At 44.3% G+C, this 27340-nt stretch overlaps 2 protein-coding genes across 2 annotated transcripts; both read left to right on the forward strand.

The window, feature by feature from the left end:
- Positions 1-2711: 2711 nt before the first annotated feature.
- Positions 2712-15668, forward strand: LOC135552236 (uncharacterized). Its single transcript, XM_064983739.1, has 9 exons — positions 2712-2853; positions 4579-4637; positions 4998-5018; positions 5183-5455; positions 5756-6055; positions 6247-6534; positions 6792-6970; positions 10095-10193; positions 10481-15668. Exons 2-9 carry the CDS (start codon positions 4592-4594, stop codon positions 10871-10873), a joined length of 1599 nt encoding a protein of 532 aa, XP_064839811.1. The 5' UTR covers positions 2712-2853; positions 4579-4591; the 3' UTR covers positions 10874-15668.
- An 838-nt stretch (positions 15669-16506) lies between these two features.
- On the forward strand, positions 16507-21329 carry LOC135551421 (transcription factor 19-like). The gene is made up of 5 exons (XM_064982636.1): positions 16507-16675; positions 17137-17299; positions 17965-18579; positions 18832-19792; positions 20003-21329. The coding sequence occupies exons 3-5, from the start codon at positions 18321-18323 to the stop codon at positions 20313-20315; spliced, it is 1533 nt and encodes a 510-aa protein (XP_064838708.1). The 5' UTR covers positions 16507-16675; positions 17137-17299; positions 17965-18320; the 3' UTR covers positions 20316-21329.
- The last annotated feature ends 6011 nt before the right edge of the window (positions 21330-27340 follow it).

A 27340-nucleotide genomic window follows, 5' to 3' on the forward strand; every position in this document is an offset into this window, starting at 1 on the left:
AAGCATGTCCCATTCAAAAAATGCAGAACTAAGAACAGATATAGCCCTTGATTCACCCCAGATTTGACTGCCCTTGACCAGCACAAAAACATCCTGTGGAGTTATGCATTAGTATCAAATAGCCCACTGCAATGAGGCTAGGAAACACTGTCACCACCGATAAATCTACAACAATCGATCATTTCAACAAGCATTTTTCTACGGCTGGCCATGCTTACCACCTGGCTACCCCTACCCCGGCCAACAGCTCTGCACCCCCTCACTGCAACTTGCCCAAGCCCCCCCCCCCCGCTTCTCCTTCACCCAAATTCAGACAGCTGATGTTCTGAAAGAGCTGCAAAACCTGGATCCCTACAAATCAGCTGGGCTAGACAATCTGGACCCTCTCTTTCTAAAATTATCTGCCAAAATTCTTGCAACCCCTGTTACTAGCCTGTTCAACCTCTCTTTCGTATCGTCTGAGATCCCCAAAGATTGGAAAGCTGTCATGGTCATCCCCCTCTTCAAAGGGGGAGACAATCTAGACCCAAACTTTTATAGACCTATATCCATCCTGCCCTGCCTTTCTAAAATCTTTGAAAGCCAAGTTAACAAACAGATCACCGACCATTTTGAATCCCACCATACCTTCTCCACTATACAATCTGGTTTCCGAGCTGGTCATGGGTGCACCTCAGCCACGCTCAAGGTCCTAAACGATATCATAACCGGCATCGATAAAAGACAATACTGTGCAGCTGTCTTCATCGACCTGGCCAAGGCTTTCAACTCTGTCAATCACCGTGTTCTTATCAGCAGACTCAATAGTCTTGGTTTCTCAAATGACTGCCTCGCGAAGTTCACCAACTACTTCTCTGATAGAGTTCAGTGTGCCAAATCGGGGGGCCTGTTGTTCGGACCTCTGGCAGTCTCTATGGGGGTGCCACAGGGTTCAAATCTCTGGCTGACTCTTTTCTCAGTGGTGTTGCTCCTGCTGGTGATTCTCTGATCCATCTCTACGCAGACGACACCATTCTGTATACATCTGGCCTTTCTTTGGACACTGTGCTAACTAACCTGCAAGCGAGCTTCAATGCCATACAACACTCCTTCAGTGGCCTCCTACTGCTTTTAAATGCTAGTAAAACGAAATGCATGCTCTTCAACCGATTGCCTCCCGCACCCGCCTAGCATCACTACTCTGGACATTTCTGACTCTGTGGACAACTACAAATACCACGGCGTCTGGTTAGACTGTAAACTCTCCTTCCAGACTCACATTAAGCATCTCCAATCCAAAATTAAATCTAGAATCGGCTTCCTATTTCACAACAAAGCATCCTTCACTCATGTTGCCAAACAGACCCTCGTAAAACTGACTATCCTACCAATCCATGACTTTGGCGATGTCATTTACAAAATATCCTCCAACACTCTACTCAGCAACTTGGATGTAGTCTATCACAGTGCCATCCGTTTTGTCACCAAAGCCCCATATACTACCCACCACTGCAACCTGTATGCTCTCGTTGGCTGGCCCTCGCTACATATTTGTCGCCAAACCCACTGGATCCAGGTCATCTATAAGTCTTTGCTAGGTAAAGCCCTGCCTTATCTCAGGTCACTGGTCACCATAGCAACACCACCCGTAGCACGCACTCCAGCAGGTGTATTTCACTGGTCATCCCCAAAGCCAACACCTCCTTTGGCCCCCTTTCCTTCCTGTTCTCTGCTGCCAATGACTGGAGTGAATTGCAAAAATCACTGAAGCTGGAGACTTATATCTCCCTCTCTAACTTTAAGCATCAGCTGTCAGAGCAGCTTACCGATCACTGTACCTGTACACAGCCAATCTGTAAATAGCACACTCAACTACCTCATCCCCATATTGTTATTTATCTTTTTGCTCTTTTGCATCCCAGTATCTCTACTTGTACATAATCATCTGCACATCTATCACTCCAGTGTTAATGCTACATTGTAATTATTTTGCCTCTATGGCCTATTTATTGCCTTACCTCCCTAATATTCTACATTTGCACACACTGTATATATATATTTCTATTGTGTCATTGACTGTACATTTGTTTATGTGTAACTCTGTGTTGTTGTTTTTGTCGCACTGCTTTGCTTTATCTTGGCCGGGTCGCAGTTGAAAAAGACAACTTGTTCTCAACTGGCCTACCTGGTTAAATAAAAGTTAAATAAAAAATTAAATAAATAAAAAACACAGCATGGTAGGAACACACCATAACAACAACATGGTAGCAACACAACATGGTAGGGGCACAAAACATGGTACAAACATCATTGGGCACAGACAACAGCACAAAGGGCAAGAAGGAAGAGACAATACTTCACACAAAGCAGCCACAACTGTCAGTAAGAGTATTTATGATTGAGTCTTTGAATGAAGAGATTGAGATAAAACTGTCCAGTTTGAATGCTTGTTGCAGCTCGTTCCAGTCACTAGCTGCAGCGACCTGAAAAGAGGAGCGACCCAGGGATGTGTGTGCTTTGGGGACCTTTAACAGTATATGGTCTGATATACCATGGCTGTCAGCCAATCAGCATTCAGGGCTCGAACCACCTAGTTTATAAAGGGATATAATGCAAAGCCGAACCTCCGGAGTCCGGATTCTAACGAAATTGCACGAGCTCCACCGATCATTAATAGACCACAAACCGACACCTACCGAGGCTCTCCAGATAATCCCGATTCGTAACACCATTGAAGTCCCTTTATTTGACGGGTTGGGGGTGAGGGATAGGGGGACGATATTAAGAAGAAAAAATAATAATTTAGCAGAAAACCCTACTTCCTATACCCCGCCCGTCCCATCTGCTGTTTTCGGATCCAAGCCTGTCTGAAAGGTATTTACCAGCATCGAATTATGATTCATTGGTATCTGCTCAGTTCTAGCGGTTTTTTATTTTACCGGGAAATGTATGGGTTCAATTTGACCGTTTTTTCGTTTGCTAGCTGGTATTTTGGCTGTTTTTTTAATGCATGTCTAACAGCTATATCCAATATGCGTGATTTAGGGCGTGTTACCGGTAATAACGCAGCAGAATTGGGTAGGATGACAGTAATTACCTTCATCTTCACCTAGAACACATTAAAAAAAAAGCATTATTATTTTACATGTAGAGTATAGCACTTCCCACAAACAAAGGCTAATAATAGAAGATAGAAACGGGGACAATGACTATTGTTGGGCACCAGGCAGCATTTCATAGGCTACTTATGCTATTTGGGAAGGTTGAACGCCCTCTCTGCATCTACAGATTGTAGCCTATATCCTTACAATAAACACCAGAGCAAACACCATGAGGAGGGTTCGTCCACACCTCTCCCCCCCCCTCAATCGTTTATGTAATTGATGAACGAATGGTAGTTCAATGTGAAATTGGTGATTCTTCATTATTCGTTTGATGTCCTGCCCAATGCGTTAATGCGTGGACACCCTGACTGGACACCCAATCGTTACGCTTCGTAATTAATGGGAACGACAGATGGCAAATGTAGCATAGTCGCTGAGTAAGTGTTTGGTATGATCACATATTCACGTACTGCAGAGAGAATACAAATCCACACGCGTGACAGAAATCCTAACTGGAGCGAGGAGGAGTCTCCTCTATGTCTTTCAGATTCCTCAGAGCAATATAGTCATCATCATTACCACAGTGTGTTATCTTGTTAGGACAGCCCATGCAGCGGAGCGTGACACACCCTTGTCGCACCACCGGTGTATAAGACTGCACTGTTTTACTGAGAGATAGCACAAGAAAGAGGATGCTGCTCGTGCGAGAGTGTGTAGTGGAGGAAGAGCAGCACGGGGATGTCAAACTGATGACATATGTGCGAGAAATTGGGGTGAACAATTTCAGCTCTGAATTTGTTAAATAGACTCCTGACCTTTCAGAGTTCTGATTGATGTACATTGTTATTGCATGCGACAGGCTCAAGGCAAGCTTCACTCGAACGTAGATTAGCATCCTTCTTCTCAGATACTAAAGACAACCCATTGTAAATCATTTGCTTTCAAAACTCTGGATACACTTTGATTGTCCTGAATATGAGATGCAAATAGGGAAGAGCTAGTGCTGTAATTTCTTAATTTATGCCGCTGAAAGAGTCAATGCTTGCTAAACAGCACTCTGTGTTCTTTCATGGTTGTAAGCCAGATCTTTGGAGCCACTTAACTCCTTCTCCTTCCCATCTCCTGTCACTGTAAGCAGAATGGTGGTCTGAGCCTGGGCTCATGTCCACTCTAGTCCAATGGTGGTCAGCCTCATCATCATACAAAAGAGCTGACTAATGCCCTGGGGAACTACAAGCCACTCCTGTTAACCTCAGGAAATGATGTCAATACCACTGCAGACACCTTGTTTGTTTTGGCTTTTTCTCTTCAGTTACAGTAGAATTTACTGGGAGTACATGATTGAATATGAGCTCTTCATGTCCAGATTGAAACTATACCCTATTATGCTTAGTGAATCTTCATATCTCTACATGCATGTACAATAATTAAATCCATATTTAGATAAGCAATATCCTGCTGTAAAAAAAAAACACTTTTTATTTGGTGTTTTCAGAGATTCAATCAAGATGAAGATAATTGGTGTTGCTGTGTTTGGAGCCATGTTCTGCACTGGTAAGTATATTGGAGAATTAGTCACCAGGGATTTAGGTTGAGAGGTTGAAAGAGCATAAAGCAAAGTTTGACACAGTCACATGATTACATCCGATTTTCTTCACTTGAGTACAAAATTGCAAGAGTCATTTATTATCTGTTCCTTTTCCCCCTCATTAATTTATGGAGGGTTTGATGTTGTTGACAGCAGTTCTATTTTTGGCGGTGAGAATCTAGGGCATTTACATTGCAAACGCTTTGAGATATTTGCCAAGTTCTGTGGTTTCTCTTCCAGCAGAACAAAGAATTTCTAACTTCTTGAAGGATCTTTGACAAAGAACATAAAGTAATACTAAAATAAACCTCTCTTTTACTCTACAGTTCTGACTGCTTCCCTGAAAGGTAAAGTCATGCATGATCTACAGTTTATTCTGTCTATGACTGTCAAAACCTGAAGATTGAATATGAATACCATCACTAACGTTTCCCTGATTCGGACATATTATTCCTTATACTCTTGAGTCCCCTTATCAATCTCCACTCACCTTTCCATTCTCTGTCTTCAGTCAAAGAAGAACACAAGATTGCTTTTTTCGGCGAGGATGTGCACATCCCACTCCCATCCCTAGACAGCACTGAGGTTCTCTTCAAGCCCGCCTCCAACCCAACCGCCGAGGTGGTCCTCATGAGGGACGGGCGGGTGGTGGGCCACCGGGCCCAGCTCAACTCCCTCAAGCACCTCATCCTGGAGGATGTGGGGGAGGAGGACGAGGGCATGTACGTGATCAAGAACACAGAGGCGCCTGCCGATGTCAAACACATCCTCCTCCTCGTCAGGGGTACTGTTTTTCCAATCACTGTACAGTTAAATAATCTTCTGTCCTTTTAATTCTTCTAACTTTTCTTCTAACGTTGCAATGTTTGTATCCTCCTACTTATTGGTGTTTATCCAATACATTCACTGTCTAAGATTGTATTTCTTAGACGCAGATATCGATCTGAATGAGAGTTCCTTGCATTTTTTTGTTGCCTGCAATCGATTACGATCACTGTTCTGATGCAAGTGCAACTGTATAGGAATAAAATACTCCCCCTGAGCCCAGAGTGACAGTAATGTGCTGTTGTGTGCTCCCTGGCAGATTGCGCGCTGGAGCAGGTGGTTAAGTACGGTGAGACATACCACATCCCGCTCAGCGACATCTTGGGCCCTATCACCCTGGAGTTCAGGCCCAGTCAAGCCCAGGCCAATCAGACCACGGAGCCACCGGCGGTGGTGCTGCTCAACCAGACTTCCATCCCCGCTGAAGAGTACAAGGGCCGTCTGAGTGTGTCCGAGAAAAGTGTGTCTCTAAGCATGGTGCAGGGGACAGATGAAGGTAGCTTCACCGTACTGGACCGCGACGGGAAGGTCAGGAGGAGGTCATGCCTGAACGTGAAAGGTGAGAGGAGGAAGACCACAGTCCGAGAGGGAGTGGTCAATGTCAGAGATGGAACGGGGTTTTTGAAATTGTGGTTAGTGGTGTGGCCAAAATATGGTAAACAAAGCTTGAAAGACACAGGCCAAGGTAAGAGCAAACAGAACTATTTGACAACTTTGATCCTTTTTTTGTCCCGCCCCTTTGTTCCAAAGAGCACCAGAACTTCTTCCACCTATCATATGGCAGTACTTTGAAGATCAACCTGTTTGTGGACCACACCAAAGTCAACCTCCTGTACACTCCAGACTGGGACCGGAAGGACCGGGTCATACTGGAGCAAGGAGAGCTGGTGGTGCCGTTGGACCCTTCACTGGACGGCAGGCTGACTGTAGAAGGCTCCATGTGCATTCTGGAGAGGGTCCGGTTCAGTGACATGGGGCTCTTCAGAGTGACAGACCTGTTGGGGTTCCCTGTGACCAACATCTACCTGGAGGTAGAAGGTAAACCATGGGTTGTCTGAGAGGAGACTAGGGCTTTAGCATATGGATCCATGTATCACCCCTTTTAATGGTCTTTCCTTTCTCTTTCTTGTTATTGTCATCGATCGGACTGTCTATTTCACTCTATTGTTTTCATGTTGGAACTCTCCACATTCACCTCCTCCGTCATCCGTCTCTCCTCTTTTCTTGGTGTTCCTTTCCTCCTTTCTGCCTCTTTGTCTTCCCTTTCCTTCCTCCATCCTCCCTCTCTCTTTTAGCTTATAAGTTACCCACGCTGTATGTTGCAATCCTCTCCTTACTGGGCTTCCTGGTCCTCCTCTTGCTGGTGTGCCTGTTCTCCTGCCTGACCAGTGTGCGCCGTCGGGCGGAGAAGGCGCGGCAAATTGCCCTCATCGCCCAGCAGGCGGGCAAAGGGGATGGAGACGCATTCGTCAAGGTAACTCACCCAAAACGCTTTCTCAACAAGGGTGAACACTTCAAGACACCACGATGCAACCCTTTTACTATAGTTAGGCAGCATCTGATTTATCACACCTGTGTGCTATTCTCATGTCGAAACACCTACATTTATGAACAATTATCGGCCATTGTCTCTTCAAGAGCGCAGTTTTCACATTTTGGTTATTCATGAGTATTCTGGAACCATGTTACTCTGATTGTAAGCCTCATATCCCCGTAGAACATAGCACACTGCGACAATGGCTCAATATGATTCCAAAATGAAAATGCTGTATTGCTATGACACAGGTCGCAGAATGCAAAGTGATTGTTAGAGAAATATTGGTGATGGTAACCCCTCTTAGAGGGATAGTGAGACATATTGGATTCCTTACCCTGTAAGCAGTCTATGTACAAGGTATGACGGCAACCCATGCTTTGGTTTAGTTTACCTGGCCTCTGTTTCAACTGCTAACCGTTTAGCATTAGTGGCGCGACTCCAATGCAAGTCAATTCGAACAACATGAGTATATGTCCAAATCATCCTAAAGTATCTTAAAATTGGTTTTGCGACTCCGTGTAGCTACTTAGAGATGATTTGGACATGACAATGTTGACGTTGTTCCCATTGACTTGCATTGGATTTGTGCCACAAATGCTAAAAAGTTGAACAAAGCTAAAGCATGTGTTGCTGTCATACCTTGTCCATAGACTGCTTACAAGGGTAAGGAAAACAACATGTAATTCTGTAAAATGATCACTTTAAATATGGTCAAAGAAAGATGTCAGTGGACATCTAACTGTATCTGTGAGTGTTCGTGTGCACCTTTGTCTGTCCCACTCTCCTTTCCTTAGAGTGCATTCCTGTGTTAGTCTTTTAGTCTCAGATATATACAGTAGCTTTAACTACACTTAAGGCCCTAATTTAAGTTTGTTAATTCGCTGGAATTCACCATGGAACAAAACCTGCCTGCCCAATGTCGGATTCCTGGATGTGTGGCGCTTTGAATCACACAAAATGAGATCATCCACATATCATTAGTCATCACTCTCTCCACACGGCAGATTCCATCACAGTGGCCATTTCAAGTGTTTTGTCTGCAGCCCACAATGTTGCCGGTGTCACACAATGAGATCACACATATATCATCGCTCGCTCCATATTGCAGAATCTATCAGTGGCAACTTGAAGTGTTTTGTACATTTGCAGCCCACAATGTGTCCCCCCATCATCTTTATCTCAATCCTTATGTATTTGGTCCACCCAATAGATGTCAGCCTAATTACAAGTTTGGGGAACATCTAGTTAACGATTTGCCTTTGGTTACGTTTCTCCCTCTTAAAGGAGCCTCAGATGGAGCCTCTGCTTGGTGAGAGAACTGTGTTCTGGCTTCATTCTGTAGTGTTAAGTGGATGAATCTGTATTGGTGTTTGTACTAACGCTCTGGGGATGGTCATAGCGTCACTATGCTGTGTGGGCCTCCTACCACCGTCAGTGATTATTTGTCTGTGCCATCCATTCCTCACCCCTCCCTCCTTTCGCCAAATCTCCAAGCTGACAAATAACTGCAGTTACTCATTCATGATAATTCATGATAACTGCAGGCATAGCCTCAGTGCAAATAAGCATACAGATGCAGCCGTCCAATACGATTCAGCTATTCTCAAGCACACATGCACATATGTTGTTGTTCGGGGGGGGGGGGGCAGAGTTACAAGGTAAACATGTATTTATGTGTATGTGTGAGTATGTGCTGATTTGTGTGTGTGTGAATCTACTGTGCGTCTGTCTAAGATCGGGGCAGTGGCGATTAACATATCAATTGGCTTGGTGATACTGGACTAGATCTACCACTTGTTTTCTTGATTATATGCAGTGGTACATGCAGTGGTACATATGTCCACCTAGTTAGTGGCACACTTACAGTAGCCTACATGCAGAGTATACAGACATAATGTGGGTTTAGGCTGTATAATACACTGGATTAAGTTGCCACCCGGACTATCACAGCTGTACAGTACGGCATTATAGCAATTAGTGTTCTCTAGTAATGGAATAATGTGGAGATGAGTTCATAGACATGAATTAGTGCATCAAATAACTACTGTACTATACATCGAGCAAGAGCATTAGGCATTATGACATCATGTAGTTTAAGAGTACACACTGGGTGGGTTCTCTGGACACAGATTACTCCTGGTCTAAAACACATGCTCAACGGTGAATCTCTGTTGAGGATGCTTTTTAGTCCAGTTACAGGCTTAATCTGGGTTCGGGAAGCCGGGCCAATTCAAGTACTGTAGTAATATTCAAAGTATGCGACACTGTACGTCCAAGTAAGATTGTATTCTTGATTGCCAAAAATTTAGGGGAACTATTGCTTAATCAGCTACTAGCCCAACAGACATTTGTGTCAAAGCTGTGCCATTTCTGTTTGTTTCTATTTGTCTGTGTCTACGTGTGTGTCTGTGTAATTTCTGTACACCTGATGCTATACATTTTTGTGTTTGAAAGTGGTGTACCGTAGATAACTTACATGTATATATTGTGACATGATGTGAGGGGCCTCAACTGTTCTAATTCCCCTGTAAGGTGTTTGCTCTGGAGGCTTAGACGACACTATCAATATGCAGCGAGGCTTCATCTCCCACTTCATTATGGATTTCTGGAGACTAGGTCGACAAAACCTGGACAGCCTGTCTGATTGCCTTTGCGCGCCCCACAGCAGTTTCCGGAGCGTTTCCGACATAAAAATCGATTGATCTACCTCATCTCTCGCTCTCTCCTGACATACACACTAGAATGCAATTCCTTGTCCCTCAAGAACGATGGCTCCCCGAAGCCTGCTCCTCTAAACCTCCAGGGTGTTCTTTTCACACCAACAACTCCAGTCGCTCAACTTGTCACTCTATATATATACACACACCTTACGATCTTATACATTGATATAAGAGCTTAATGTGCAGTACATGTACATTTTTTCCCGCCAACTCCTGTTTACCCGTATGTGTTTTTTATGACGCGCAGTATACATGATGAAGTGAACCTGTGATTGCTACTGTAATGTGTGCTTGCCGTGGTTTCCTGCTAAAATACGACCCTCTTGTGCTGTTATTGGTAGGTTGTTCAAGAGGCCTATACGCGGTTCGCTGAGGAGTCCACTTTGACGTCTACGTGGGACAACACCAATGCCACAGAAAGCACGGAGGTCACTATTAAGGTAAGCAGGGCTCAGGGAAACATTATGGGGTGGGAAGTTGCCTACCGGTGCGTCTGTTAAGTTGCAACAGGAAAACAGGTTCCACCATTACAATTGCAAATGTTTTAAATAAAGACAGACATAAACAGAAATACGGGGGTAATGTTTCCATAAAAGGCTGAAAATAACCTCCATGCCAAGCAGTACCTAAACGACATTTGCAGAAACATCATGAATCATTCATGTTCTTTTTTTTTGCTGGCCCTTTCTTCACACACCCCTCCCCCCACACGACTTTCCTTCCACAGGGTCTGGAGGTATCTAAAGCAGGCCGCTACCACACTCTCTCCTCGGACAAGAACTTCCTGGAGATGAGCGACTCGGGGGTAGAGTTCAACTCCTCCGGCATCCCGTTAGACAGCGAATACGAGACGGACGTGCCCCAGACCTTCACCTCCCACAAGCTGCTCCTCAACAACTCTGACAGCGTGGCAGCCACTGTCATCCCAGAGGGAGATCAAAGCGCCAACCGGAACCCCGACTCGGCCATGAGCCCCAGCCTCGTGACCCAGGCCCGCTCTGAGGCCGACGCCCCTGAAGAAGACCTGATGGGTGACAGCACGCCAGAAATGACATCCAGGGGCGCCGAGCTGGCTGGCGGACTTAAAGCAGCCGACAGTGTTGCTGAGCCTGGCGATTAAGCAAGCAGCCTATTGATTCCCAGTGCCACCGCAGAGAACACCATCACCTGAGAGCTCCTGCATTGTATTCCTAAAAGTCAGACACAAACCACCGGACACCCTAACAATCTTTACTCTTCAGCCTCAATTACTCCCCCACTCACACAGACACGACCAAAAATCCCGATCACTGCTTCTTTTTTTTAACCTAAAGCTACAAAAAAATACTTGGTGTAAAAATAGCCAGTCTAAATGCACTAGACTTTCTAAAGAGGAAAAATACAAGAACTTAGCTCATTAGAACACATGAATTCTGTGCATACAGGAAATGCATGTGTAACGGAGTTAAATCAAATCAAATCAAATCATCAAATCAAATCAAAATCATTAAGAACGTACCGTAAGCTCACTCCACAGCTAGGTTGAAATGTCGCGGATGGAGCCATCCAATTGGCACCTTCTGGGTGGCTCAACCTGTTGGAATGTTGTCAAGGAGGGCCGTCACGTGTGTTGTGAAGCAGAGGATCACTGGTTTGAGCCCAGTATGTGGCAGTTGGACTGTGGAAGAAGCTAAGCTGTTAACAGCACACTGACCCCCATTACACATGTTTTTAAATTAGACTTAAAGCTAGAATGTATCCTTAGCTGGCCCAAGAGGGAATTGATAGTATTAATTACTGATAGTACTAAGTATTAAGAACCACAGACTCAGAGATAATATCTAAGATAACTTAGTGGACTAAGGGAAAATGCAAGATTAAAATGTCCAAAAGGAATGAGTGCACACTGATATCAAAGTAAAAAATGTTTTAAATAATCCTGTAAAAATGTATCCCAGATTTCCTATAATGACAAAAATGATAACATTTCTGACAGATCTACAACATATTTAATCCATCTTTCTTATTAGCATTGAATGTCCCTACCACTGATACTGTATGTGGGGCCATAGACATAGCAGCAAAATGTATGACATAGGCCCAGAGTAATAGACCAACTTAATTTTAAAAATAAAATTGTAATACTAGACTAACAAAACCAATAAAGACAACTTTATTTTCAAAACAAATCTTGGTAAATAACGCTTCTGACAACCACAAGCCCATAGTTTCTGACATAGGCCTATACCGCTACAATTTCATTACATGACAGAAATTACAGGCAAGGCTTTGGCACCAACTCAGAGAAAGCGCTTGTCTCAGCATATGGCCTCTACAGAGAGCTAATTCTTGATAACTGATACAAGCCTCGTAGATTGAATAACACCATGCTATGCAAGGAAGCTCGTAGTGTCCCTGGGCATGTAACAAGGTGTCCAAATCTCTGCCACTTTTGATGACATCATCCAGTAAAACACATGTTTTAAACATCCCTTAGCTTGCAACACAAATGACCCGGAACTAATACAACAGCAACTTCACATCACGCCATTTTGAACCCATCTACATAAGGGCATGTTTCTCATTACAACCCCAGCCACTGCAGAAAACGCCTTGGAACAGGGACTTCTGGTTGGAAGGGACCTAAACATTTGGATTGTTGCCCTTTAATAAAGACAGACTCAGGAGTGATAAGATAGACCTATTGACAATGAATGACCTGCATGATGTCACCCATCCTTCTTTTTGTATCCAATTGGTAGTTACAGTCTTGTCTCATCGCTGCAACTCCCATATGGACTTGGGAGAGGCGAAGATCGAGAGCACGTCCTCTGAAACACAACCCAACAGCACTGCTTCTTGACACAATGCCCACTTAACCCATAAACCAGCCACACCAATGTGTTGGAGGAAACACCGTACACCTGGCGATCGTGTCAGAGAGCACTGCGCCCGGCCCGCCACAGGAGTTGCTAGAGCGCGATGGGACAAGGACATCCCTACCCGCCAAACCCTCCCCTAACTCGGACGACGCTGGGCCAATTGTGTGCTGCCCCATGGGTCTCCGGCCGGCTGCGACAGAGCCTGGACTCAAACCCAGAATCTCTAGTGGCACAGCTAGCACTGCGATGCAGTACTTTAGACCACTGCACTACTCGGGAAGCCCCCTTTTTTCATTCCTATTTTGCCTGACTCCACGGCCCAAAATGAACTAAGTGCTGAATTGATAAATGCTAACGATTAAGCCAACTTTCCTGACAAGACTGAAAATACATCGCTTACTGAGATTGGCGCGCCAACAAAGCCAGCAAAGTTATTAAGATTCAATGCACTTGCCGCTGCATTCATCAAAGTCTTTATGGGAGAAGGTTTGCACATTTCCTTTCAACACATTATGTACTGTCAGATTCATTTATTTGAACCAAACATCCCACCCAGAATCTCAATTCAGTACAACATATTTTCAAACGCATTGTATTTCAGATGGGTGAGGATGCACGACGAGATTATAAAAAAGCGGTAAAGTCCCAATGCAAAACAGAACATGATTCTTAATCCAACATCGTGGTTGCTGAACTGTTGAAATGTCAAGATTATTGTATTGTTTTAAGTCCTATGAGAATTGTACTCTAAAATAGGCCTAATATCCCGGATCTATTCAATATATTCAGTCTGAACAGGAAAAACGCAGAACCGTTCGCCAACCGTTCAGATAACATCAGTGAGAGATGTCCGTCTGTCCATTTGCTGCAAATATATATTGCAAAGTCATCCACCATCCATTTGCTTCAGTAACACTAGATTAATACACCCATTACAACATCTGACAAACCATTCCACTAAGGATTCCCATTGGTTTCAACTCTAGTACAATCAGGTTCGGCATATTATTAACGAGGGCATTCTGTATGTCGATAATTGTTGTGTGTACACATGATCATGTTAAAAAGGTCAAAACAAATGGAATGAAGGGGTATAACAGTCCCGGGAATTTTGGGACGCGGCATAGTTGTTGTTGGGGGACAGCATCTGCTGGCAATATCGCTACCTCGTGTTGTGACCGATTTAGGATGTCCGTGAGTGGATCTCAACTGAGTAAGGCAGACATGATTGGTGTCTGAAAGAAAAAGCACAAATATAACACGAGAAACAGTTAAAAGTATAACAAAAATGTTCAACATGAATTTAATTGCAGCTGTTGTAAATAACACTACCGACAAAATAAAAAGTATGATTCTACATTCCTTTTTTTGGTTGTAAATTAAGGTTAAATTGTTTTTAATGCAACATGAGAATGCCGGACAGCGTAAATAAATATCATACGTGTAAATTCATCATATATGATGTTGCTATTCTATCGGCTATTCTATTGGTTTTGTAGAATATAATTTATTTATAGATTTGTGTTCAATTAGTGTTTCATTTGCACTAATTATTTAGAATTGATGACAACTTTGACTAAAGACAATGTAAAAGCCACCTTTAAAGCTATCCCTTTCATATCAGGTAACAAGCTACTGAATCCATGGTCTGATTAGGTACATTTGACCCATTCCTATTTTAACTAATTAAAGGGGGATTGATTTTTAATTGAATCTTGAGCAATATCTGCGCTTTAGCACCGAAAAACAAAGATATATATATATAAAAATCTTACCTTAAAAATCTTACCCAAAGCTCACTTTCAAGCACTCTTGTATATAGCCGAGATATATTGCATGTGTATAGCCAATACTGTTTCTTACTGCAAAGTTATGCAAGATTTTATATCCCTGAGTTGGGTAATTTATCCTTTCACTAAGTTCACAGTAGTTATACTGATACACGTAATGTAGGAGATGCCTTAGACTGAGTGATCGAGGAGACATAATAGCAGTAAAATGCCTATTTTTCTGTCTCTCGTTCTCTTCTCTCATTTGCATCACACATCATCTACCTAGAGTATCACACGATAGTATCCGAACCTCAGAATGTTTTTTGGAAAATGCTAGACATGCTTGAACATTTCATAAGAACTCTTAGTATCAAGACTACTCTAACTAATATTACACTTTTTTCTTCTTATGCAGATAACTGCTGTCAGCTATAGTGTACCCAAAAACTACTGCTGCATGTTGAGCCGTAGGTTGCCTGTGAGACAGCAGGAATACTGCCATATTTAAATTGCAACGTAAATACTATCTTGTTGGTGTCTGTTCATGCAGTCAAAGAGGTATTCTCATTGTCAATATTACTATGGCTCAGACTGGAATAATGTACACGTCGCCCGCAAAAGCCATTACAAAATCACCTCTGCAATTTTCACAATGATTCTATTTCCTTAATATTGATGTCAGCCAAAATGGTATGTAAAACAAATGGTCACCCAGAGTTGAGAGTAAGTCTGGAGTGACTTTATGCTATATACAGGTAGAAAACGTGGGATTTCGGAAACAAAGTATGACCATTCATTACAAAGTAATTCATTATTAGTAGTATTTAATATTCAGCAATCTATGTCCATTTGATCTACTTCAGGGTTGAGTTCACAAGGCTGAAGTCCATAGCTGAATTCAGAATTGTATACCTGGCAGGTTTATTTCAGGTACCTTGGTGGGAAAAGATGTCAGATGTAATCAGGAAAACTGCTTCTGAAAATGAAATGATGCGTTATTGGTTATTGTGATTATATTTTATTGTTTTGTTTCATTTAAAATGAATTACTTTCCAAACTTGCCTGTTAGGTTAAAGTCCAGAATTCATACTGTTGGCTCTCTAGCTATATTATCGTTGACTTTTATAATACTTCGCTATCACGTACGAACAACTATGCCCTTGTGTGCTAGAATGAACCGTTTTGAAAATGTTATACTTTTGGCATCATGCACAGAATTTTTAGAAATATTTTGTTTCTTCTGTAATGAATGAGCAATGTCCATTAAAGGATTTTGAAGAGACCGATGGAAAAGGATGCCATAATTGTGTCTGTGCCATGTCTGCAATAATATTCTTCCAATATAATGAAAATACTGAGCTGAGGTAAACTCACTAGGGAACATTCTTAGCGTAGGAGGGTTGGGCAAGTCATTTCCATAATGAAGTCAAATTCTAGAAGTGAATCGAGTTTCCTCCTGTAATGTGTAGACCCAGGGCCTACTGGAGGTGTGTCTACAGATTGTTACACAAGATGATGTGATATAACCAAAGATTGTTGGTGTCCATTGCTAAATGTTATAAGCTTGCCTGTACAAAACTTCACCAACAATCTTTCTACTAACCAGCATTTGGTGATACTCTTCTTTGTTCTCGATTCAGGAAAACAGTTTATAAAGGAAAACTTTATAAAATGTCTGTATCCAGTTGCAGGTGGTTCTACAAACACCATATAAAACTCAGGAAGATAGTAAATACATGTTTTGTATCGAGTGAGATATGCTTACTGCATGCATCTGTTTTAGTCGCCCGGTCACCTACTTCTACATGTGGCCATGTCTCATGTAGAAGAAATTGTTTTCCAGAATCAAGAACAAAGGGAGTTGCAGATTAGATGCAAAATCTATGGCGCTGTTTGGTATAGGCAAACCTGTTAAATTCAGTAATGGACGCCAACAACCTTTGGTTATATCACATCATCTGGTGTAGTAGGCCTACAACCGGTTGCTACTGCAGGTGCAACTGAGTTTCATTTAAAACTATGCCACAGCTGTGAGTGACAGAGCAGAGGCGGGCGGAAATGGCGTGAATCAAGCGCAAGGAAGCCTGGATGGCGCGCCAAATTTCAAAGGACTTCCTGGGGGAAAAGAACGCGAAAATCTCCGTTCAGCAAACAACGACGTTTAAATTGGACATAAATTATCAAAAGACTAAAGTATATAGACAGTTTGAAACAATCGGCGGCGTTAGCATCATATTTAGACAGTGGATAAGAGTTCAAGTGCGCCAGATTCGAGACACTTTTGTGGAGGTATGACTTTCAATGTGGATTACAGGAACTATCCGGCTGTCTACGCCTTGATTGTGAAATGCTTTTTCCCAAGTAGTGTATTTTGACATCTTAATATGATGCGCTTAATATGATGCGGTGTAACGATGGTTTAGTTTGTTGACATTTGCAAAGTAATCTTGGCAAAACCATTCGTTGTAATTTAGCTAGTTACCTAACAAAAGTGATTCACTAGTTGTCCACTACTTTGTCCCTGTGCCATTTCACCACACGAGCCTTGTGCTACACTAGCAAATCAGCAGCACTGTCAGGCATACAGTAACGTTAGCTATTAGCTACATGCAGTTTGTTCGTTTTTCGTAGAACAATGTGCATCATATTGGTGAACGCTCATAACGGCAAGGTCGTACCTACAATTCAACTACATGTAAACGTATATTTTGATGCATTTTTAAAATGTATCCAACTTTTCTGAGGTGCAGCTATGGGCAACTTTGATGGGGGCCACAACCTGAATTCATCATGAGAGGCCACAGTGATCAGGGCCTGGCCGTAGCCTTTCTGCAATTCTGACTGACATCATAAGAGAAACTGCTGATGCACAACCACATTTCGAATTGCATCGGTGTCTTCTAACTCTCAACGGTAAGCTGAGATCCCGATTTGAGTTCCTAAAATATATTTTTGGAAGTGTGTGTGTGTGTGTGTGTGTATTCGTTTTTGGAAATTGATCTGTGGGCCAACAAAAGGGGGGCCCAGGGCTGCCAGATAGGGCAATAGAGCTGGGAATTGCCATGGACCTCACAACACAATAGTTAGGTGCCAATATCATATGTATTGTGATTCAATGTTCCAAACATATTGCTCACTATATGTCTTCTGCAGAGTGCATGAGAAAATTGGCTTTGATCAGTCGGGGAAATAAGTTCTGAAAATAGGTTCACGTTTAAAAAGATGGAGAACAAGCTATAGGATAAAAAAAAAATATTGTACCAGAGTTTTGGCACAGGTACAGCCGACTAACGCTAGCTAACACTACCTAGCAAAAGGTAGATGTACAAATCGATACTTGTAGTCAAAGTATCGATATAATATCGTCCAAAGTAGTAACTATCTACTTTTTTTGCTCCCCATCACTAGGCAATAGGATGCTGAATTGCCATCAATCCATAGATTATCACTTGTTAAATATGAAATGCTCATAATTGATTATATTAGCAATATAAACAAGTTAACTATCTATGGTGTAGACAGATTGAGTGAGTCATGGGCATGCTGTCTTACAAACGTTCCCTCTTCTGTCTTTTCAGATTGAACCACCTCAAGCTTCTAGCGCCCAGCCCTTTTACGTGTCAATTTATGAATTAGTGAGCTTAGTCAAATGTACACGGCCTTACAACTGATATTTCGCTGACATTACTCAGCAAATAACCGTGCAGGTTATAGATTGTATACGATATGTTTGACTGTTAAAACGAGAGTTTTAATGTTTAATCTGTTCAAATTCATTCAACATCACATACTAAGAACCAAGCTTTTATACCAGCATTACAGACAGCTTTTTTTGTCATCACATTCACTGACTTAAGTGCTATTTAAGCAATGGAAAGCTCTATGTAAGAAAGTAGCTGTTACTGACTGGGGTGGGGATCGGTTAGTCGTGGCCATGCTGTCCGGCGTCCAGCCGTGTTTCCAGCTGCTGAGAATCGGCTCCTCCTCTACGGATTCAGCCCGGGACCTGTACACGTTCCGGCCTGCGCTGACCCACTCCGTGTTCCGGCTGGGCCGTGAGGCAGAGCTGTGTGACGTCACACTGGACTCCACGTCTGTGTCTCGGATCCACGCCGAGCTGCATGCTGAGAGGGAGGCGGAGGGAGCAGCCGAGGGGGGCTGGAAGGTGCAGATAAAGGATCGGAGCAGCCATAGTGAGTTCCACACCATCCCACATGATTACAGTACACGGTTCTTCGAAGAATCACCACCAGAGACATTAAACTGTGATGTAGTCTGATATGATGTCTGTCATTCTTTCTTTGGGAGGGATTTAATATTTATTTTGTTTATTTTCTTGTAACATATTCTAGAACTACACACACTTGTGTTTAGTTTCCTTAGGTCTCATTCAACTCTTCTACTAGCCTTTCATCTGAGCTTTCTTCTCCACCTTCCCATTCCAGGTACCTGGGTGAATGAGGTCCGGCTGCAGCCAGGTGTCCAATGGGAGCTCTCAGATGGTGACACGCTCACCTTCGGTGGCCAATCAGAGAGAGGGAGCCCAGAGTTCTACTTCCTCTTCCAGAAGGTTAGCGTGCGGCCGTTGGACTTCGACGCCATCACCATCCCAAAGGCCGGCACCTTCTCCTCCGACCTGAAGAACCGAATCAGAACGAGCCTGGGTCGCAAGGCGGTGGCCAACTTGGATCTCAACAGGGCGACCGTCATTCTGAATTCCATCGGAAGCCTGAGCAAGATGACTGGGACTCCTTGGACGTTTAAGAGGACGTGTGACGGCAATATCACAGACGCAAGCTCCACCTTCTTTCCTTTTACATCCATGGTCCCGCCCTCCACCCCTCCTCCCTTTCCACCCACAACCTCTGTGGTCTCATCCAAGTCACTCCCGCCCTCATCCAAGAGCAGGCGCAAGTCAGCCCACACTGTCCTTCTGGAGGATGACAGCTCGGATGAGCCCGGGAACCACCGACGAGTGAAAGACGGACCGAGTGGGACGAAGAGAAGGCGCCTCTACAAGTCCGAATCTGAGGGTTTCCACGCTCATTTACCCAAAACGGACCAGGATGTACGACGCCAGTTTGAACTGAAACGTGTGCCTGTGCCCAAACCGGTCGCAAACTGCCACACCATCGTCGCTAACGGCAAACTCAACCATGTTTCCTTCAACATCAGTCAGAGGCGGGAGATTGACCCAAACAATCAAAGAACTGTCCCAAATGTCTCTGTGTTTCGCCAGCAGAATATTTTTTCGCCGCCATCCTCTGGGCGGGGAAGGCAACGGGCTCACAGCTCCCCTGTGGTGGTGGGAGGAAAGACTTACACCCTGGGGTCTCCATCCTTGAGGATCTGCAAAGAGGATGGAGGACGGGCAGGGCAGTTTGCCAGATTTCACATTACCTCTGGGTAAGAATGCCGTCGTGTGAAGGCATCCAAACTACAGTGACTTTGCTCTATCATATATGACTATTTCTCATTGTACATTTTCCTTCTCTGGAAACGAATACGCTCCGTTCTCACTTCACATTCTCAAATATGTATTTTTTTGTGATGTATAGTGAATACGTTGAAAGTCGAATGTGACACTCACACCTCGCTCTTCTCCCTCCCTCCCAGCAAGCGGCGGGGCAGACCAAGGAAGCACCCTCCTCCGCGGCCCTCCCTTCCCCCTCCTTCCTCTTCGTCTTCCTCCTCGTCGTCGTCCTCCTCTTCAAGCTCATCCTCGTCGTCCTCAGAAGACGAGGTGGAGGGAGTGTCCCAGGGGGTGGAGCCGTGTGCCGCACCACGCTGCCGCCTGCCCCAGCAGGACACGGTGCAGTGGGTCCAGTGTGACGATTGCGACGCCTGGTACCACCTGGACTGCCTGCACCGCGACCGCAAGAACCTCCTGCTGGACCCCAACGCAGACTTCCACTGTGGCTGCCGCTGATACAGCAGGAGTGGGTCACAGACCCCTACACCAGAGTACACTTAATGCCTTAATCATACCACAATGAATTATGGGGGGGATACATTTTATTCTTGTATAACGGGGATTGTATGATCAAAATAGATGTTGTACAGTGTTCGTGGAGGTAAAAAAGAAAAAGTTGCGACTGAGGCTCTTATGAACAGTAGGATGGGTCTCGTACCTAATGGTTAGAGGCTGCCCTTAACTGACATTTGTCAACGTGCTCATCTAAGCTCGCTCTGATGCTGAGCAACGGTTTGAGGAATTACAATGAAAGCTTGTACTTGGGTTAGCTGGTGGTAACCCCGGGGACTGATATGAACTGAACTATTTTAGCTGCACACAGGCTACTCTGGTGAACAGTACAAGTCTCGAAACCAGTTGGCTGACAGTGACGGGCTGCAGGTTTTCTAACTTCCTGTACGAAGCACTTTCATATTGGGTTGTGAATAAACTCTGCTGTTGAGGCTAAATGAAGGTGGTATTGGGAGAATTTGCCAAATTCTTATCTGCCGTAACACAATGTGGATCGCAAGGCTCTCATCACACAATAGGATCTTGAGCTTGATTCTATCCCGTGCGGTAAAGATGAGCGTGGGTTTTCTGCACTCACTCTCTGTTGTGTTGACGCCGACTTTATTTTGTTCTTCTGTCTGATGACTTCGATTCATATATCTAACAATGTATCCGTATCGGTCCAAAACACGAGATTTCAGCTGTGGAGCAGGGATTGCCAAAACCTGCAGGGTTTTGTTCCCGCCCTACTATAGCTCACCAGTTGCTCCTTCAGGATCTTGATTGGCTGAACCAGGTGTGGCGTGGGACGGCTGGAGTAAAAGCCGGCTCTCCGGGAAGGAGGGTTTGCGACACCTGATATATGGTCACAAAATACTTCACGCCTTCTTCACTTTGATTATAAGATCAGCTCGCGGGAGAGCGTTACAGTTTGGATGTTTTCTCTTCAAAGTTATTAGGGAAGAAATAAAATATATTTAAAAATGTGTTGGAGTATATTTTCCAACCTGTAGTTCACAAGTCCGTCTGTTCGCCGTGAGTCGCATTGAGAAAGTATAACGCACACCTGTTGTGGCTATTGAATTACCAGGTGCGCGGGGGGGGAAACGGTGGTAAATTGAAAAGGAACTTCAGCACACTGGTGATCTTGACGCAGCAGCTTCACAGATTTAATTGATCTTCTGCGGAGCATCAAGATCACCGGTGTGAGCTTCTTTTCAATTCACCATGATATTACCAATGACTCGTACTTCGGCCCTCTGGGGGTACATATCCATCTGGTTATGGCTCTGGGTTGTGAGTCGTGGTAACATTCTCTGTCCTGTAATAGCTTTTCATCTAGATTTTCTTTCACCAATTGGAGTACGTCTCCTCTCGGGTTAGTGAGGTGTGCCCTGAAGCCCTGGTTAACGTGATACCAAGTCAGATTTCTGCAGACTGCCTCAGACGGCCAGGGGAATAGATTATAGAGCTGCCCGACTCTCAAGGGAGAGTATAACATTGTCTGTTTCCATGGCAACACTTTTTCGGCCAGCCACAGCAACAGGCAATGTTAATTCTGGGAACCTTGGAGGCGATTGGAAATGAGATGGTAGGGAGGGGGGAAATCTATTTGACTCGGATAATTGTAGTCTGAGGGAAAATGCAGTACTGTTATCGGGAGGGTGGTAACGAGAACATGGAGCTGAAAAGCTATTTCACATTGTTATTGTTCATTACCAGCAGAGGGCTGTCTTGTTCTTTTAAGTGAACTCTATGGCTTTTTGACATGGCTTAGACGTGTCTGGTGTAAAACTACCTGTCTGGATATATTTATGCAGCCTTTCCCAATTATTTTCAATGAAAATCATGTTTTCATTACCCAATTCAACGAGAGTTCAATATCTTTTGAATGCATGCGGGTGAGAGAAGTTACTGTGTGGGCCAAAATAGGCTTGGAATGGATGGTGTACAGTGCATTATTTGCCATGGAATATTGTCAGACACCCCAGCCAAACTGAGTTTGGCCCGTATGTGCTCTGGTTCCTGAGAGGTGTGGTGTGACTGACACACAGGCTTAACCGAAGCCTAATGGGATCACTGGAGCAGCCGCCACTTCCCCCAAGAACCTGTTTCTGCCCTCAGCGCAGGATATGAGACGCTTGCTATTTCCTCCCGACCCCTATCCTGACCCTGGTTTGGTGGGCTTCCAGCACTAGTCAGGAGAGGAGGGGAAAACCTTTCTACTCACTAGTACAGCCTGAGAGGTAAGTGCCTGGAACACAATGAGCGCACTGTTCATAAGCCCTGTGTTTCAATTTAATGAGTGTATCAATTACACTCAGACAATATTAATGGGCCATGGAAATGAATGGCTGATAGGACTTGGGTTATAATGCTTGCGGTTCAAAGTTGCAACTCTCAATAATGAATAAAACACGGCCTGTAACAACAGGTTATAAAAGTATGATTCTAGAAAAGATTTATTTAAATCACTTTTAGTAGAACCGAGGGAAGAATGTATGCATTACTCATCGCCACAGGTGGGCAATGGGATAGAGTCCATTCATACATTCATGGCCCTGTTTCGAGCTGACCAAAATTGTAGTCAGATACTTAACTTGGGATCGAATAAGCCTGGTACACATATTAAACATTTTATAAATCTGAGGGGTTGGGTTAAATGCATTCAATTGTACAAAAAAAGGTTCCTTATCCTTAATATGCCAGTTGTAGGGGGATGGTCATCGCACATGACCAGGCTTTATGTCGCTGATAACTAACTTTGATGGATGGCCCTGGTGTCAGGGAGGGGAGAGTAAGTGTAGCGGTAATTAGGCTGCCATTAAAGTGGCATGTCCATCTGTCATTAGGCTCATCAGAGAGGGTTTAACACGCTGCCCAAGCATACAACACACCCTGGTATCACAGCATGTAATGAAATGACCAGTTATGCCACCCATAAGAACACATATGCTTAGGATCAAACACACACAAGTTTTGTCTCACAAACATGCGTGCGCCCACACACACACACACACACACACAGGCCATCACTCACACAGCAGCATCTCACAGTGGGTGGCATGCTTCATTCTCTGAACTCAGTCCACAGGTGGTAAACAGAACAGCCATCAGTTGCCAGTCTATCCTAATCTCTAAACAAATGGGACTACAATCTGCACGGTAATGTCTGCGTGTTTGAGTGATCTGGGGTGTTGAGGTTAACATCACAAGAGCAGTTTATTATTCTAATCAATTCGGCTATATCAACCCTCCAGCGTCTTGGTATTTGAGTGATCTGGGGTGGTGAGGTTAACATCGCAAGAGCAGTTCATTATTATTGTGAATCTCACAAACAAGATTGTATTTAACTTCACCTACGGGTGTCTGTGTTGGAGAATTCTGGAGTCATCAAAACAAGGTTGTACTTAACTGCACCTACGGGGTTCTGTGTTGGGGAATGCTAAAAACAATTTGTCTTTGTTATCATTCCACGGCTCCCACCTCACCTTCCCACAGGTCGCACGGCTATTTCTCAGTGGATGAAAGTAAATGGGAGCAATGGCAGGTGGCTTTATTGTGGGATGTGAAGCAGTGCCCACTTCGTCTTCCACAACGGCAAACTGCTGTTGAACTACCAATTACGTGGCACACTTTCTCTAAATCCGCTGCTTGTAATAAAGAAAGCGAAAGCATCCTCCCAGTAGGCTGTATAAGATCTCTCTCCGTAATTGATTTAAGTCTTTTACGTGATTGAGTGAAGTCTGTTGAACTGCCAATTATGTGATACACTTGCTCTGCATCTGCGCCACTGCTGACAGTAAATTAGCGTTCTTGTCTCAATCAAATCAAATAACATTTTATTGGCCACATACACCATGGTTAGCAGATGTTAATGCGAGGGTAGCGAAATGCTTGCGCTTCTAGTTCCGACAATGCAGTAATAACTCATGAGTAATCTAACCTAACAATTCCACAACTACTACCTTATACACACACAAGTGGAACGGGATAAAGAATATGTACATATAGATATATGAGTGAGTGATGGTACAGAACGGCATAGGCAAGATGCAGTAGATGGTATAGAGTACAGAATATACATATGATGAATGTAGGGTATATAAACATAAAGTGGCATAGTTTAAAGTGGCTAGTATTACATAAAGATGGCAAGATGCAGTAGATGATATAGAGAACAGTATATACATATGAGATGAGTAATGTAGGGTGTGTAAACATTATATTAAGTGGCATTGTTTAAAGTGGCTAATGATACATTTTTTTACATCAATTTCCATTATTAAAGTGGCTGGATTTGAGTCAGTATGTTGGCAGCAGCCACTCAATGTTAGTGGTGGCTATTTAACAGTCTGATGGCCTTGAGATAGAAGTTGTTTTTCAGTCTCTCTGTGCCTGCTTTGATGCACCTGTACTGACCTCGCCTTCTGGATGATAGCGGGGTGAACAGGCAGTGGCTCGGGTAGGTGTTGTCCTTGATGATCTTTTTGGCCTTCCTGTGACATCGTGTGGTGTAGGTGTCCTGGAGGGCAGGTAGTTTGCCCCCGGGGATGCGTTGTGCAGACCTCACTACCCTCTGGAGAGCCTTATGGTTGTGGGCGGAGCAGTTGCCGTACCAGGCAGTAATACAGCCCGACAGGATGCTCTCGATTGTGCATCTGTAAAAGTTTGTGAGTGCTTTTGGTGACAAGCCGAATTTCTTCAGCCTCCTGAGGTTGAAGAGGCGCTGCTGCGCCTTCTTCACGATGTTGTCTGTGTAGGTGGACCAATTCAGTTTGTCTGTGATGTGTACGCCGAGGAACTTGAAACTTACCCACCCTCTCCGCTACTGTCCCGTCGATGTGGATAGGGGGGTGCTCACTCTGCTGTTTCCTGAAGTCCACAATCCTCTCCTTTGTTTTGTTGACGTTGAGTGTGAGGTTATTTTCCTGACACCACACTCCGAGGGCCCTCACCTCCTCCCTGTAGGCCGTCTCGTCGTTGTTGGTAATCAAGCCTACCACTGTAGTGTCGTCCGCAAACTTGATGATTGAGTTGGAGGCGTGCATGGCCATGCAGTCGTGGGTGAACGGGGAGTACAGGAGAGGGCTCTGAACGCACCCTTATGGGGCCCCAGGGTTGAGGATCAGCGGGGTGGAGATGTTGTTACCTACCCTCACCACCTGGGGGCGGTGATGGTAGGTCCATTCCCAGTAATTGTTTTTGCTCAGTCTATATGAGATGGGAGTAAAAGGCCTACTATTTCACATGGCAGAGGGGCCAAGCAGCGAACATGAGTCAAGCACAATGGATGTAAAAACCCACAGGCCCTCTCACACTGGGAGAATGTGAGGAAAATTATCCTGTTTCTTCATCTCACCAGACTCACCCATCTAGCCAGTCTGCCCCTCACTCAATGAGCTCTCCACCCTTTAATCTGTCCACCAAACATTGTCTTCACCCCTGGGGAGCCGGTTTTCTATTTATGGAGCAGTGTTGAGCGGATGTGAGACAATCAGAAAGCACCTTCCTGGCGTTGCGTTTGTGTGTGAGCTGTGCATTGTAGATGAGGAGTGGATGAGCGAACACACAAACAGGAAGCGGGTGACGCCGTACGGGGAACAGAACAGATGCACAGTGATTATGGGTAAAATGGCAAAATATGGAGAAACAAGACGGACCAGATGCAACAACGCCTTCTAGGAGAGGCTCTCTCGGCATGAGGACAAAAGCCTACACTTTAGGTGAGACAAATGCCAACTCACAGAAGCTGTAAACACACACACACACACACCCACCCACCCACCCGTATGGGCTTCAGTATATATTCACAAACATACAGCTACCACCCTTGTGCCTGAAACTCAAACCCACACAGTTTCTTAAATCCAGCAACAAGCGTACTGGAAATAAATGAGCAGGGAAAACACTCATTAACTGTAAACAAAGTCCACGGTACTAAACTAATGAAGATATTCACGAGTCGGAGAACACCAAGGAGAAGGTGGCGGAGACACCGAGAGAGCGAAACAGATAGAGGAAGAGAAACGAGTGGGAGAGAGGATGAGAGCGGGAGGGGAAGAAATTAAGAATATTTCAGGAGGTGTGAGAACACTTCCTCCCTGGGGCTCCATGTCTCTCTAGCCCTTTAATGTCTTTAATTAAAGCGAACAGTATTATCTGCTGCTCCCTTGGAGTGAGTTTACCAAAGCGACACTTAGCTACAGCTCAGCTAATAAGGGAGGGGAAAGGGAAAGGGGTAAACTCTAATGACGGAAGGGAAAGAAAGGGGGAAGACGGAAGTCATATCGAGGGGGAGGGAAAAGATGGAGGGAGGAGGAGAGAGAAGGGAGATGGGAGATCAACGCTTCAGAAAATGAAGGAGGCTGCCACCGGCTAAGATGTACGGCGCTTAAATGTGTTGCTCTGGCTGATACACGATCACATTTAAGCGACAGCTTGTTAAATCGCTCTCATTCCTCTGAGCCGATCTCTGGCCACAGGGGCAATTTCTCAAATGGCACGGAAAGGGTCTGACAGAGAGGGGGAGATGGAAGAGGCCAGTAAACATGAGATGCATTTACTGTAGTCATCTTTTTTGATGACATGGTTTTACCAAATCAACTTTTTGGCGGGCAGTTAGTTTCTCCGGAGATACTGTAGACATGGTGTTTCTGTTGCTCTGCATGTCACAGTAGAAGGACTAGTCTTCCATTGAAGCCTCCTTGCAGAATGTTGGGTCGAGCCATCAGTGGTGCCAGTCAGACAATTGGCAGAGCTTTGGGACAGATAAACACATTATTTTATTAGTTGAAAAAGATTACCCATTGAACAGTGCAATATTTCAGTGTTTACAGTTCACAAGCAGAACTAATTTCCAGTGGTAGTTGGAGGTATTAACTTTGTTATTTATGGACCCCTTGGTCTCCATGGAGATAACATAAACCCCCAATAAACCCCAGGGCTGAAGTTAAGCATTAAGACCCTTTTGACCTACATCTGTACCG

This window comes from Oncorhynchus masou, chromosome 13 (genome assembly GCF_036934945.1).
Source record: "Oncorhynchus masou masou isolate Uvic2021 chromosome 13, UVic_Omas_1.1, whole genome shotgun sequence".
NCBI lineage: Eukaryota > Metazoa > Chordata > Actinopteri > Salmoniformes > Salmonidae > Oncorhynchus > Oncorhynchus masou.